This window comes from Tursiops truncatus, chromosome 2 (genome assembly GCF_011762595.2).
Source record: "Tursiops truncatus isolate mTurTru1 chromosome 2, mTurTru1.mat.Y, whole genome shotgun sequence".
Classification (NCBI taxonomy): domain Eukaryota; kingdom Metazoa; phylum Chordata; class Mammalia; order Artiodactyla; family Delphinidae; genus Tursiops; species Tursiops truncatus.
Genome location: NC_047035.1, coordinates 80,238,347 through 80,254,236, shown reverse-complemented (window position 1 = coordinate 80,254,236; position 15,890 = coordinate 80,238,347). Strand labels below are relative to the sequence as shown.

General features: G+C 44.6%; 1 protein-coding gene and 1 long non-coding RNA gene across 9 annotated transcripts in view; one reads left to right on the top strand and one right to left on the bottom strand.

The window, feature by feature from the left end:
* Window positions 1–1,903, top strand: part of MEIS2 (Meis homeobox 2) — a 200,981-nt gene extending 199,078 nt beyond the window's left edge. For 4 of the 8 annotated variants that reach the window (XM_033851424.2, XM_033851426.2, XM_033851425.2 and 1 more), the window contains one exon: window positions 470–1,903. In XM_033851424.2, coding sequence (XP_033707315.1) covers window positions 470–756 — 287 coding nt within the window. In that variant the 3' untranslated portion in view covers window positions 757–1,903. The remainder of the gene's footprint in view (window positions 1–469) is intronic. The other 4 variants (XM_033851427.2, XM_033851429.2, XM_033851430.2 and 1 more) reach the window with 1 other exon arrangement.
* A 7,581-nt stretch (window positions 1,904–9,484) lies between these two features.
* Window positions 9,485–15,567, bottom strand: LOC141277849 (uncharacterized). The gene is made up of 3 exons (XR_012329711.1): window positions 14,823–15,567; window positions 13,998–14,142; window positions 9,485–10,933 (listed from the first exon to the last, which is right to left on the bottom strand). It is a non-coding gene; the product is annotated as an uncharacterized lncRNA (long non-coding RNA).
* Window positions 15,568–15,890: the final 323 nt, after the last annotated feature.

Sequence of the window (15,890 nt, the reverse complement as noted above, 5' to 3'; positions counted from 1 at the left end):
AAATGAATATGCCATAATGTTTTGTACAATAAATTTTTCATGAAGAAATATAGATATGATGTCAACTTTATTTTAATATCTATAGTTTTTGTCCATTTCTATAAATGCAACAAAGGAAAAGAAATGATATATCAACAGTTAACTGATAAAACTCGACTTAGAATTTATATTCTTATTGCATTTATCAAAGAAATGTACTGAATACCATTTTGAAAAACAGTTCCACTTTATGACATTTAGTTGCATTAAATATTTAGTTCTGTTGTGTTGCATTATACTGCTGTGCGATGAAATTAAATGCAAACTACAATTTGAATGTCTGCAAACATTGGCAAGAATCTGCAGCTAAATTTAGATATAAGATTTGCAGTGTCTGTTGTTTTTTTTTTTTTTCTTTTCATCTTTGATGGGTAAAGTATAAAAATGTTTAGGAATTTGACCTGCTTTCTTTTTGCCTCTCTCTTTTCAGGTTTGCAGAGCATGCCAGGGGAGTACGTTTCTCAGGGTGGTCCTATGGGAATGAGTATGGGACAGCCAAGTTACACTCCTCCCCAGATGACCCCACACCCTACTCAGTTAAGACATGGACCCCCAATGCATTCATATTTGCCAAGCCATCCCCACCACCCAGCCATGATGATGCACGGAGGACCCCCTTCCCACCCTGGAATGACTATGTCAGCACAGAGTCCCACAATGTTAAATTCTGTAGATCCCAATGTTGGCGGACAGGTTATGGACATTCATGCCCAATAGTGTAAGGGAACTCAAGGGAAAAGGAAACACACGCAAAAACTATTTTAAGACTTTCTGAACTTTGACCAGATGTTGACACTCAATATGAAATTCCAGACAGCTGTGATTATTTTTTACTTTTTGTCATTTTTCATCAAGCAACAGAGGACCAATGAGACAAGAACACAAATGTGAAATCATGGGCTCACTGAGACAATTCTGTCCATGTAAAGATCCTCTGGAAAAAGACTCCGAGAGTTATAACTACTGTAGTATAAACATAGGAACTAAGTTAAACTTGTACATTTCTGTTGATCACTCCGTTATGTTGCCTCAAATAGTTTTAGAAGAGAAAAAAAAAATATATCCTTGTTTTCCACACTATGTGTGTTGTTCCCAAAAGAATGACTGTTTTGGTTCATCAGTGAATTCACTATCCAGGAGAGACTGTGGTATATTTTAAACCTGTTGGGCCAATGAAAAAAGAACCATGCTGGAGACCATGGTGAACGTCTGGCTGAACCTCATCCCTCGGACTCCGGCTTCAAGAATGTGTTTTCATGCCCGGCCTTTGTTCCTCCATAAATGTGTCCTTTAGTTTCAAACAGATCTTTATAGTTTGTGCTTCATAAGCCAATTCTTATTATTATTTTGGGGGACTCTTCTTCAAAGAGCTTGCCAGTGAAGATTTAAAGACAGAGCAGGGGCTTCTTCCAGGAGTTCTAAGCCTTGGCTGTGGACAAAACAGTCTTAAGTTGGGCAGCTTTCCTCAACACACAAAAAAAGTTATTAATGGTCATAGCACCACAACTAGGACTTTATCCGAGACTCGAAGCTTGGAGGATAAAAAGGAGCAAGAGAATACTGTAACAAACTTCGTACAGAGTTCGGTCTATTAATTGTTTCATGTTAGATATTCTATGTGTTTACCTCAATTGAAAAAAAAAAAAGAATGTTTTTGCTAGTATCAGATCTGCTGTGGAATTGGTATTGTATGTCCATGAATTCTTCTTTTCTCAGCACGTGTTCCTCACTAGAAGAAAATGCTGTTACCTTTAAGCTTTGTCAAATTTACATTAAAATACTTGTATGAGGACTGTGACGTTATGTTAAAAAAAAAGGTGTTAAGTCACAAAATGCGGTAATAAATATTTCATTTTTGATTTTTTGTTAGGCTTTTGTGTTTTTAATAGTTTTAAGGCAAGGTTGCACAGTACCTACTATATATTTGGGATTGAAAGTAGGTGATGGCTTTGCCCCCAGAAATCGAGTATATTTGAAACTTAACTTACCAACAGTTTTTTAAGGTAACCACCTCTGTAGGCTTTCAGTATATATTTGGCCTATAAATTCTACCAGCAGAAAACTTCTAAAGGTACGAAACTGTGTGTGTGTGTGTGTGTGTGTGTGTGTGTGTGTGTTATGAGCCAGGTTGAAAGATCACCAACACGTCCAACCTCCTCTTTAGATGCATTATGTTAAAAAAAAATACTTTCAGATGAAGCTTTTCATGTTCATTCTCTGTCAGAATAAAGGGCTTTTTCAGGGTTAATTTTACATCATCAGAAATAACTAACGTCTGTGCTCAAAGATAATTCATCTACCTGTGTTTTTTTCTCTCTTAGTTACTAAAATACTGTTGAATATGTAAATTAAAATTTACATATAGATGTTCATAGGTGAGTAAACAACTTCTATGGAGTCTGAAATCCTGAGTTGAAGAGATTACTTAATCATTAATATTTAATATAGTATGATGTCTTTTTATTTCAGACAGCTCCATGTGCAGGCACGCTAGTGTGATGATTTGCTCACTAAACTTAAACTCGTTTTCTAAAACAACAACAAAACAGGCAATGTGATGCCATGTTCAAAGTTCCACGCAACTTTCCTCAACTTTCCTCTCCGTCATTAGCTTGATGATACTGCACAAGCCATGCCTGCTAAAATACGCAAAGTGAAAAAAGGTGTGAGGTATTAGCATGCCCCCTCAATTTCACAAATAAATATACTATCCTGGAACTTTGTAACACCCAAACTTTGAACCCTATGTTCAGAAGGGTTACTATCATAAACTCTAGCTTAGTTGTGTGATGTCAGCCTGATTGGGAAATCATTTACTATCCCAGAAATTCAAGTTTGTATCTTATTTTGGGTTCTTCCATCTTCCCATTGCAAAACAAACAAACAGACATTAGTAGAAGTTGTATACAAAGGAACAAGGAAAAAAACTTCTATTGTTTTGTATCATTTTTAGGTAGAATTTTTATAAATCCATTTACTAGTTTAATTAACGTTCTGCTGTTTAAACACAGAAGTAACACTTTCGATGCAAGCTAACTGTTCATGGAGAAATTCTGTGCCACTTGGAATAGAAAGAGCTTCCCTCTCATTTTTGTTGTCCAATTTCACCTGGAGTCTTTTTGCAAATTTTAAATATTTGTCTATTTTTAATATAAATGCTTGTATGTAAAATTTGACAAGTTCTTCATTTATAAATTAACTCTCACATCAGCTAAAAAAAATTTTTGGCAAAGTTTTTCTTCCTTTCCTCTCAGTAGAGTAAATGCTGAAGGGTTTACTTGGTAGTTGGCTCATGGTTAGAAAGTGTTTAATGAAATTATTATTAAGCTATTTCATCGCAGTTTAGATCCCAGAACCCTCTATCCTTGGTTTTAATGAATAAAATCATCTCAGGTTTGATATCTTTAACAACTTCACACCCTATTACCTTAACCTTAACCCTCTTAAATATTTGGAGGTGAATAATAATTGTAATAATATTTGTTTGCATTTCCTTGCTTCCCCCCACCCTCCATAAGCTAAGACAGAGAGGTGGTAAGAGTTGTCCAATTTTTATAATGCTTTTTTTTTTATACCACCTCGGAAGGCACTTGCTCCTATCTCGGGTTTACTATTTAGTATAAAGAGTTCCGATTTGGGTATATTTAAGAAAGACTCAGCTGTCAAAAGCAAAGAAACTGGGAATGGTGTTTTGACAACCATATAGTGTTAAAGGAAATACTGTAGTCTGAATAAAATTGCTTATGTTCTCCAAAACAAGAGTAATATAAAAACACTTTTTTATTTATATGGAAAAGCAAAAGCAGAAATAAATTCCAAAGGTTTCCCTTTCTTTAAGAAATTCTGAGAGAACTGCAGTCGCCATCTGTTAAGGGTTGGGAATTGAGCAAGAAGCCACGTTTTGAAGGAAAATGAGAGAAGAGATCAGGGAAGTTTGTGTCTTCCGCCCACCCCCCTTCTCCCCCCACGCCAGGTCAGCGCCCCGCACTCGGCCCAGCTCACCCTGGTTAGATTTGCAGAGAAGCGTCCATCAGGATCCTCCTGGCCTCCTCGCCCCCTCCCACCCCTATGGGCCCGTTAACCCAGAGCAGATTTGGGAAGGGAAATGTGGCTAATATCTCTAGCAGCTGTCAGAGGAGGGACCTTCCTTCAAAGGGACTGGACAGGGATCTTCCACAAGTTCCCCATTAGTCTTGCAGGCCAGCAATTTGATAAGGAGCCTGGACCTCCGCTGCAAGTTGCCACTGTGTGAGAAGGGCCGGTGTCTGGGTGTCTGGATGTGCCGGTTTCGCAGCCACAGTCCCTCGCCCGCCGCCCACCGAGCCGGGTCGGTGCAGACGTGCGTGCGGGGGCTTGGGCAGGGGCAGTGGGAGTGCAGACTCTCCCCCTCCGCGCCGGCTGCCCCGGCCCTCACCTGGCCTTCCGTTTGCGCGCGCGCGCGTGTGTGTGTGTGTGTGTGTGTGTGTGTGTTGGACAGAGATAGGCAGACGTGCTTCAAATCGACGGGGGCGAGGAGGGCCACCTAACAGTCGCCGTGATCAGCTAAGGGCGTCGTGCGCTGTCGCTGGAGTTCCCTCCGTCGGGGCCGGGCTGGGAGGAAGCTTCGGCGCAGGGGCAACGAGGGCCTGATGGGGGAGGCCGGTCAGATTGTGATGAGAATGGAGACCGTCGGGGCAGTGTTTGAAGGGAGGTTTTAATATTAATAGTTTCGGTGTAGAGACAGAAGGGAGATTGCGTCTAAGGCTCCTCGGGGCAGACTCTGGGTGACAGCGATGATGGATGATCCGGCAGAGCCCAACAGCTCCTCCCCTCCAGCCCCCGCAGTGTCGAAGCTACTTTAGTTGAAGCTTTAGAAATAAAATAAATAAACAGCTTTCCCCCCTCTACTCTTCATACACCTCCAGCCCAACCCCCCGCGCTCCGACATCGATTTACGGATCATTATGAATCAATTACGGCTCTCGATACTTTCCCATTGGCTTAAATAAAACAGTCAAAAGATGGAAACGTGGGGTTCGGTGGAGATTTTTTTCCCCCCCCTGACAGGACCAATCGCAAAATCCATTATCTCATAATCAGAGGCACTGGGTTAGGAGGTGAAGAGAAAGGAGGGGGTCACCCAGTAAATAACTGGGGGGAACGCAGTGAGGGGGTCGCCCAGCTGCTGTCTTTGTTCAGATAGGTTTGTGGGTTTGGTTGGTTTGTTGTTTGGAGTTTTTTGAACGGGGGCGGGGGAAGGGACCCTCGTGAGAATGAGATGCCTACAGGTTTGTCACCTAATTATTTAACTCCTTTGGAGAAACCTACTTGAACGTGTGTCTCGGCAAACATCAGAAGTTGTTGGTAGTGAGTGCACACGTGGTAAAGGTGTGGAGGAATGGGTCGTCTGGAGGGCGGATTTTCACTTTGTTGTGAGCAACTGTGTGAGGGTTTGATGCTGGGAAGGGAGATTCTCCCTCCCGCGACGCCCTCCTCCGTCCCGCCGTTGGCTGTTTTTGTCGCCAGAACTGGTTTGGATCTGGGACTGGCCGCCCCCCTTCGCCTTCACCCCCGCCCCGGCCGCCGGAGGCTTTTCTTCCCTCTCTTGCCCCTTCCGCGGCGGTGCCCGAGGTTCTCTAGGTGTTTCTATGACTACATTGTGTGTGTGGGAGGGTCAGATGTGGGGTTGCCCGCGAGAGGGCCGTTCCTGGGCGATCATTTATCAATGTCACCCACATAATGATTCTCTCTGCAGTCTCCTATTGATGAGGATAATTACATTAGCTCAGAGTGACTGATCAATGAAACACCACCACACAAAAACTTCTTTACTCCTCTGTAATACCAAAAACCGATAGAGAAATAACATAGAAAGCCTGATTTTCTTTCCCTTCCCTATCCACCAATGGATTCTGCCCCCCCTCCCCAAAACAGGACGGGGGAGTAAAGGAAGAAAAAAGACCCAGGTTTGTTTCGTTTAAAGGAGGATGCAATTTTGTCCGTGAATGCATTTTCTCTAAATGTGTTGGCTTCATTCCTCCATTGGTAAAGAATATCAACGGATTTGCTAATGTGAGTTGCTTTTAGACTGGTCTGTGGTTTTCCGTTCTTTTTATTTCTTTCCTCCCCTTTGGGCTGTTTTTGTTTTTGTTTTTCTGTTTCAGAAAAGGAGACAATTCTTTTATAAATAATCGGAGAAGGAAATTATTCTAGGTCCTTTTTCTTTTCTTCTTAATCGTTTGCCTAAGTCGGGTTATCTTTTGTCTTTATCACTTTATAAAGTAGCGCAATTAAAGATGTGATGTTGCATGTGTATAAAGAGTGGATCCATAACACAGCCACATAGTACGCTATATTCCCGCTTGAAAGTTTGCAACTAAATTACGGTTTCTCTTTTTCTAGACTTAAAAATCAATATTTTCTCAATTAAAGAGAATTTTAATGCTTTACTTGCGAGTTGTTAAAAGCGCTGTAAATTTTATTGTAATGCTTCTTGGCTTCGGAGTAGATGCAGGAGGAGACCGGTTGATTCTCGTGGTCTTTTTCCTCTCAAAGAACCTAGCCCAGGAACATCCAGTGTGTCAGATCAAATCCAAGCAACAAAGGTAAGGAGAGTTCCGAGAGGAACTGGGCAAAGGGTGGGAGCCCGCCAGGGGAGCCCTCCAGCACCAGAGGCCATTGTCTTGTATATTTTCACCTCTCTGTGTCCCGCCTCCTGAAAGTGACAGAAGTGCCCATTTTACTCTAATCTTTCTCGAAGAGGAGCACGTTCGACTCCCATCTGTTCCGTGACGGTCAGAAAGAAAGCTAAATTGGGGGAGCATTCTAGACTCTTCCCAATGTCCCCTCATGCTCTTTCCTTTCCTTATTTCACCAAAATTTAACTCCGAACTGTTTTTTTCACAAATTCTGCGAACATTTATATGTGTTCTGACCTCTTATGTCAGAACTCTCTCCCCACCCTCCAGAGCGCTCACTGTTTACAGATGTTTTCTCCTTCCACACGTCCCACCTAGTAAAAGTTCCCGCAGAGAATTAACTGTGGTGTGTTAATAGCCCAGATCTGCTACTGCTCTCTCCTGCAAAGTTGAAATCTGGTAAGGTGAAGAATGGCACTGAACTAACGCTGGAGAGTTGTTCCAGGCCGGCAGAAGCCCAAAGACTTGAGAATTCCAGGCCCAGGGACTTGGTGGGAAGCAAGGTTGTGAAACTTTTAGATTGTAAGGCGGAGAGGAGGTTAAGAAAATGAGGCTGGAATGGTACCCAATAAAAGAATAGAGCAAGGCAGAAAAATGAGGCTTTGGGACCTCTTTGTAATTTAAAAATAAATAATAATGAAGGGAAATTGAATACCTAAAGCTTGCTATTAAATTTTTTCTTAACCCAGTGTCTGAGAACAAGTCCTCAGAGATGCCAGGAAGGGCCTGAGTTTCCAAATGGAACTACTCACAAAGTTCCATTGCGGTTCCCTCTTCAGTTAATTTGCTGGGAATGAGTAGACCAGGGCTATGTGTGTGGTGCACCAAGGGCTTAAGTAAGAGTAAGGTGGGAAGGGGCACCTAGCTATAATGAGGCTGCTGTTTTAAGATTGAATGGAGAACGGGGGGATAGAGAAAAAGCCACACAACATAATAATGCACTTTAAAATAATTCTCACCTACCTGCCTTTCTTTTTCACTTTAATTACATACTCTATCAATTATTATACATAGGTGGGGGGAATTTCTAGTTCATCATCTTTTGTCCAGAGACCCACCGGATTGATTCCCCTTCCCTTAGATTCCTGACATGTACGCCTAGACCATGGCCTTTTTATCAAGTGAGTGGGGCTTTGTTAATGTATTTGTACTTTTCTGCTTTCAGTCTAAGTTTCTCACTTTGGCAGAAGGAGGGGTGCAAGAAAGGAGGGGGAGGGGAGCAGGACACAAAGACTTCAGTTCTCACCAAGCAGGTTTCAAAATAGGAACTTAATGGGAAGAAAAAACGAAAGAATGAAAAAAAAATAAAGAGGGGGTGAGGATTGTTTATCATAACAGGTTTACTTGTCTGGAAGAAAGGTGATTCTGTGAATATTTTTTCCTTTGAGGATTCTGATTTCTTCATATTGAAACATTTTCAGATTTCCATCCTTTAGCAGACAAAACCTCAATATAAATATGACATGGGCCACTGGCAAAAAAACGAACTTAAACTCAGCGCTAAGAGAGGAGGGGGAGTGGGGAGGAGAGAGAGCCCTTTCTGATTAATAACTAGCAGGGTAATGTTGAGGGCTTTTTCTGCCCGATTGCCTTTTTGAATTAGAGCCGATTTCTTCACACTTCAATAGTGCCTGTCTCCTTTAAAATGACTGGCAGATTTGTTTCTCTTTTTTTCTCTCCCTGAGACTTAATGATGTAAATTTTCTAATTAGTTAAATCATATTGCTTAAAGGCCTAATATTTACCGTGTAAGAAATGATCATCCTGATTTGGACCTCTTGAAATATTCGGAGAAATAACATTTGGCTTTTTAGGTTGAAGGATGGGGGAGGAGGAAGGTCTATTATGGGAAGCAGTTTAGAGGAGAGAAGGCAGGGACCCCGGCAACATGTTAAATTAATAGTTGAAGTTGAGCTGGGCTCACACCCCAAGTCCGCCTTTATTTTTCAATCAGCGAAGATTTAATTGGCAGCCCTCAGGCCGGGCGATCTTATATTTTCTCATTAGTTTCCCATCACTAATCTTGAGTGTTAGATTGGCTTAAAGGTTGTCAACATTTGACCAATTTTATTTAAGGGGAAAAAATCACGCATTATGGCTCCGGGATGTGAGATCTGCAAATAAATCCTTCTTGGATCAGCGGAACTAACAGGCGAAAAAAATGTTGACTATTCGTCGTCGCATTTAATAAGTTGCATTAATGTATATTTCAAGGCTAGGGAGAGAGATTATACATGTGCTTCATAGATGCAGATGAAAAGGGGTTGATGGAGAGGGGGGTGCACTATAAGCGGGGTGGGTAGGTAAAGTGACACATGGGTATGTTGCCGAACAGAGGGTAAATAACCCAACTGGAAGAGCTGCTGAGGGTTTAGGAGCTCCACTCCCCCCTCCCCTTCCTTTTGCAGCTGCGTAAAAGTGCAAAGCCTGTCTTGCAGCTCTGAGCCGCTCGGCTGTCTGGTCCAGAGATAACATAAGAGCGCCCCCTGCTGGCCAGCGGAGTAGACTGCTGCGGGTCAGCCCTCTGCGAAGCAAAGCGTGTTTTTCTTTCTGCGCCCCGCACCCCGCTCACCTGACTCGTTCCACCACCCCGGCTTGGGTTCTGCAAAAGAACCCCGCGGTGGGGAAACAGTTTGTCAAGGCTGAGCATTTAAGTGAATAAATGATAAATAATAATATACGAATAATAAAATAATAAAGTACGAACCCCTACCTTCACTTGGTCTCCGGGGAATAAAACTATCAAATGACTAAGAAAGGGACACAGTTTTGGTTTTTTATTTTCTAAATCTCTTTATTCCCTGGGTTTTTGCTTGGCTTGTTTCTTTCTGCCGAGCTGTAGATTTCTAGTCCAAGGAAATGTTTTTTAATAGATGCTTGTAGTATTTTTTTTTTAAATGGATATCTGATGGGGAAAGAGGCCAATACAAAACAACATTTTACAGTGTGGCCAAATTAAACTCCCGGGGAACTCTCACTTTTTCAGTAAAGTCCCGAGAAACCGCTTTCGGAATTCAGACAGTTCCTTTTCTTGAATGACCCTTTCCTGCACCGCAAAGAAATATCGGCCTCTGTCCGGGTTTTGTTTTTGTTTTTAAATAGAGAATGTACTTGAAAGTTGTCACCGTACCTACCTACCTACACACACACACACACACACACACACACACACACACACACACACACACACACACACACGAGGTCTTTCCCCCCCACGAAGGTCCCTGTTTTTCCTCCGCCCGTGTTCTCAATTTTGCTGGAAACGGAAAGGGGAGCTGAAATGCACCAAAATAAACCGCCACTGTCTTTGACACTTGATCTTACCCGGGTGCTTCGCCCCAGTGCAAGGTGTGGGACTGGTACTATATGAGAGTGTCGGGGTTATTTTTCAATCTTTTCGGTGCATAGAGGCGCTTTCTCGGCGTCCCAGTGCATCTTCCCGGGATTCTAACCACAGTAAGGCGAGGGCGAGCAGGTAGCGGGAGCTGGGACAACCTCTGGCCGGCCGACCCGCTACCGCCACCAGCCTCTCCTCCCGCGAAAGGCGCGGGCGGAGCAGTTCTGACGCGGAAAGTCTTCTGCCCACAGCCAGACCCCACAGAAAGAGCGTAAATCTGCAGTGCGAACGACTTTAGTTTGTAGGGAGTTGGGGGGGGTTGCTTTTTGCAGGTACGGGATCTCAGGATTTTGTGAAAACAGCTCTGAGAAATGAGGGGAAGGAACAGCGGGCAGGGAAGACGGCAGGGGAAAGGTGGGTCTCTTGATGTTCATTTCTTGCCAGACGATCAGGACCTTAGAGTTTAAAAATCCGTTCTCTTGCCTCGCTTCTCCCTAGAGCACCCCCCCGCCCCGCGTCACGCCTTCTCCAATCCTCCTCTTTGGGGACGCTCCGGGACGGGCACCCGGGGGCTTCAGGGGACGAGCGCTCCTAGGGCAAGGCGGAGGCAGCCCGGTCTGATGGTCTGATGCCAGTGAAGTGACGCCTCATTCCGGTTGTGTTTGAAGAATTGCTGGGGCTGTCGTGACAACTGAGGTAAAGTTAAATATTTATACTCCAAGTTGTTCTCATTATTTTTTGTCTGTTTTGAAGAAGTTCAGGGCGTTCAAACTTACTTTAAACATAAATCCTGGCCTGGGTGAAGCAGAATCTGTCTCCTGCCACTGGAGTTGACTTTTTGAAAGGTCTTCATTAAGCTCAGAAGTGAAAGGGAAGTTATCTGTAAACAATATTGGTTCATTTAAATATGTATGTGGGTGTGTGGATACGTAACACACATATTTTATATATCTATCTATAATAGAGAAAAGGAAGCAGGTGACCCCCACTGCAGTTGAATCCAAATAAAAATAATTCCAGTCGATAGTCTCACAGAGGAAGAAAATATGAAAATCTCATTGTATTTGTCTCAGTTTGACTTAATGAAATTTGGAGACATTGACAGTCTGGGCAATGTTCTAAGTAAATTAATATAAAGGTCCTTAGGAAGAGACCAAAAACACCTTAATCTTAAACCACTTGAAGATTATGATTAAATGAATGGGATCACTAAGCATTATCATCTCAAATAGCTATTAACTGTCTCCACCCCTTTATTGTGGCAACAAAATAAACTCTCCACTAGGAATGGTGTTTCTTCTTTTTTATCTTTGTTTTTTTGTTTTGCTTGAAGGGCAAAGAAGGGAAAACAGAAGCAAAGAAAACCATCTCAAAAGTCTTGGGATTTGCTGCTGTTAAAAGGCTGCTGTTCATTTCTGATTTCCTCATCTTTTGCTACAAAGAAAAAAGAAATCTAATGATGTGTCTACATTCAATGAGAAGAAAACACTAACAACAGTGAAGGTGCACTTGTTTTATTTTCTTTTTCCCTGAAAAAAAATTTTTTAATATCTACCAGTTTAGCAGGTTGAAAACTGTGGAGATGATAAAAGGATGTTCACTTATCCACATCTATTCTCTGACTTTCATCACTTGAATTTTGTAGGATTTTGTGTCAAATAGAAGTTATGGGAAAGAGAATTAGACACTTGCCAAGGAACAACAATATTATATATACACTTTCAAGTAAGCTCCACCTAATCCTGTATTTGAGTGCTGAGGGGGTGTGTGCTATTTCCCCCTAATAAACCTCAAAGCCCTCATTAGACATAAAGAGGGGTGAGAACTCTATTATGGGGCATTCTGACAAAAATGGAAGCAGTGCATCTCTGCTTTTAGAGCCCTAGGAAAGGACACGAGGAAAAAAAGCCAAAGCCGTTGTGTTTTCCTTTAGAGCCCTGAGTTGGGCAGACTTTTCAGAGAAATACAGAGTAATTAACATTTTACCAAGCAAAATGCTGAAACGAAGGGCGGTGGCTAACAAAAAAGTAAACCATGCTAAAAATTATTCTTCAAACCCAGCAAATTTCCAGATGCCACAGAAAATCAATGTAAACGCGCCCCCTCTGAGCCGAGCACACAGCTCTCCTGCCTGGTGATGTTTCCAGTTGAAAGTGGAGCTGGAGATCCCACCTCGGCCGGAGCACTGGGAGCTGTTACCCTGAGGCCACCGGGAGGGGAGGGAGTGTCGCCCCCACGCCCCCCGCCCCCGCCGCGCTCCACACCTGTTCCCTCCTCCCCTCGCTGGGACGCAGAACAGGCGAGGAGCTGGGCCGATTGCGCCCCCAATCTTCAAGGGGTACCGCTAGCTAAGGTTCCTGCTACTAACCAAGGAGGAAACCCTACCAGGCCCCCAGAGGCCGAAGACCCAGCCAAAGGGAAGGAGGTTCCCTGTCTGAGGCACACGCAGCTGCCTTCCCCATCCTGGGCCAGGCTCCCGTGCCCGGGTGGGCAAAGGCTCTGAGGCCACTTTGGTCCCGGAGCAAGTGTGAAATGCAATTGAGGGGGTCCCTGTCCCCCTTGCGCGCTAGGATGTGTGTGTGTGTGTGTGTGTGTGTGAGAGAGAGAGAGAGAGAGAGAGAGAGAGAGAGAGAGAAGAGACGGAGAGAGACAGGTGCGCTTGGAGCGGGCCTCTGGCCGCAGACATCAGCTGGGGATGTTCTCCACGCGGCTTCGGGGGCCACCATACCACACCTTCCCCTGTCTCCCACCTCCGCCTCCCCCACCCCGCCAGCTCCCCAGTCCCGGGCCACACCTGCACAGGTGTGGTGCCTTTAACTGGAAAGCACTAGAAAAGATCCAAGAAGGAAAGGCGGCGGGGGGTGGGGGTGGGGGCGGGGGGCTGGGAAGAAAGATGGTACTTCAGAGCTCAGACATCCCTATATTCCAGTGATTGTCATCACACTCAATCTTTTCACCCTGACCTACGGTATCCAAAAAGCAGAGATGGATTCGCGGGAAAATCGGGTTTAAGAGAACGTTGGAGGTTTGACGCGGGCTCTGGAGACCTGCGCAGGCTTTGCTTAGATTCAAAAGTATGATTTTAATTTTCTTAATGAAGGCACGCTCTAGAGCTCAGCTGGTAATGGCTTTGCTGAGTTTAATAGACTTCTGTCGAACAGAAAAAGACGGATAACTATCGGTTATGAGTAATCTGCTCTAATGCAATTCTTTTCCCAGGTTCGAATGTCATTGTGTGGAGAGGGCAGGAGTGAATTAGGGCCCCGGGGAGCGCGTACACGGGGCAAGGAGATGGCCTGAAATACGAGCCGAACCTGTTTTGTGAGATGCACTTGGGTTTGGGGGTCGGGGTCAAGGGCCTCAAAGCCCTTGGTCTGCACGTGTGAAAATCTCTGTCTCCGTCTCTATTCCTCCCACACCCCACACCATCCACCCCCCTCATCCTTCTCCCCCTCTTCTATCTTCCCCTCCCTCCTCCTCTCTCCCTGAGTTAATGTGAATTTCCTTTTCTCCTCCTCTATTTTGTGTGTCTTTGTGTATTTCAGGCAGATCCATTAGGTCCAAAGTATTTCCCCAAAACACACTCACACATAAGTAGGCTCTTGGTCTGTGTCAACCATTCACTTTTTGAAATCCAATAGAATTGGGAGGTTTAAGATATTGATGATACTGTGTACACACACGTAGTAATATATTGGTAGGATTATTTCTATCCAAATACAGAGCCAATCCAGGTCACTGTCCAAAAGTAGCCCCATCCTCACTCTACCACAAATTGTCATTTGTGGTAGTTTGAATTCGGAATTATCCAAACTCTTCTTAGCTCTCCGCTTCACTTTGCCTGGTAAACACAATCTCAGGCAAACGAGACTTTGAAAAAGAAAAATAATCAACATAACTCATAATTTCCATTTTTACAGAAAACAAGCTGAATTGGTACTCACCTGGATGAAGGATTTGAAGGCAGGCAGGCCCACAAGCCAGCAGGGTGAGTCCTGGGCAGCCCAGCCAGGAGCCCAGCTCTCCTGGCTGAACCTTTGTGCACAGTCACTCCAGCCCCACTTTCCTGCCAGCCTCTCTCTTCGGGTCCTGGGGAACAAAGAAAGTTTTTGAGACTGATGAACAAAAAGGGATAAATGAACCCCAAGCTATAGGTGTCTATTCCAGACCTGTGAGGTAAGGCCAGGGAAGTTAGCTGGGTCTGATGCGTCTCTGAGTTCCACAGACCTCCTTGGTCTACGGTTCTTTGGCCTTGTCACTTTCTCTTTCTCTCTCTCTCTCTCTCTCTCTCTTTCTCTCCCTCTCCCTCTCTCTCTCCCCTCCCTGCTTCTTTGTGTTACACACACACACACAAGTGACCTAGGCACGCATGCACAGAAACGGCCACAAAGCTCTGTAATTACTATCTCCTGTTCTCTGACCCAAACCTACCCTATTCTCTCACCTCTCCAGTCATTCATCAAAAAAGGGAAAGGAAAAACATCAAAACAAAAACATATTTGCAAGACCCCTCAGGTCCCTCTGGCTGAGGAAGAGCACAGCTGGTGCCCCACAAGAACTTGGGGTGTCCTGGGGAACAAGGCCCCCTGCTGCTCTGGGCCCCGTGGAGGACACCCACCTACAGCCTGGGGGTTGGGTGAGGAGGGGTGCTTTTCACCTTGCTCTCCCCCCAGACTCTTCCCTGGCTGCTGGGAAGGGAATTAGGAAGAGATTCAGTCCTCAGGTCCCAACCACTCCCAAGACTTGGAGAAGCAGAGCGGGGCGGGTACCTGCTAGCTGCTGAGGTGCGACTGCCAGGGGTCCCACACTGGCAAGTGAGAAAGTCTGCGACCAGAAGAGCAGGTGCCCCAACTTCTTAAGTGCTCAGGCTGCAGCGGCCTTTAAAGATAGAGAAGGTCACTAGGCATTGCTCAGGCCCAGCCTGCTCCAGCACTAGCCCGCTCCATCAGCCTCTGCCAGGATGGAGGCATCAGGTCCGCGGGGTGACTTTGGGTGGTACCAGAGATGGAAGACCCGCCTCTGGCTCCAGGAGCAGATTTGGAACCTGAGAAAGGGTGACTGTCAGAGCTCCTCACCCGACCCTCACCCCTCATGGATGAAGTCCCCCTGTCATCCCTAGATCTCTCTCTGTCATCCCTTCAATGGCTCCCCTGTAGTAAAACTGCTGTTGTGTTGTTTTGATGAGCTAGGAGAGCAACAGCAAAGACCCAGAAAGTCCCCATCAGCTTTAGTGGGTCTAATTCTGTTTTGGAACAGTCGCTGGGAGAGGAGAGGAGAGAGACACTATTAGCCAAGATTCCCCCTCAGGCAACAAGGTTGAGAGGGCTTAGTAGAGAGCCAGTTACCTGCAGACTCCCCAGGAAGAAACCTGGCCAGAGTAAGACTCACAACCTCCAAACCTGCTGAGAACCCCTTACAAAGATGTCTTGGACTCCCAGCTTGTGCTGCTTATCCAGAGTCTTGGATAAGCAACCTCGGGCTCTTGTGGTCCAGTGTCTCCCCTGAAGCAGCTGACAGATTAGGTCTGGGGAAACATAAGGAGGCCCTGTTAAAGAACTAGGTTTGCTTCTCTCTCATTTACTCCCCTATTTTAAATGTCAATAGAAAAAAGCAAAAATAAAATTTGCAGTAAATTAAACGTGTGATTATATTCACATAGAATTAAGGTGGAAAACTTAAGGTGTAAACTGTGCTTAGACATTTTTAAAGGACTGTCCTGAACATGACATGCTTTTATGAAACAAGACACTTAAATATAAGCTTTAAGGATAAAGAACATTAAGAGCGCCTAGTGTCCCTTTACATTACCGTCACATAAATAAAAGGGGGAAAGGGTC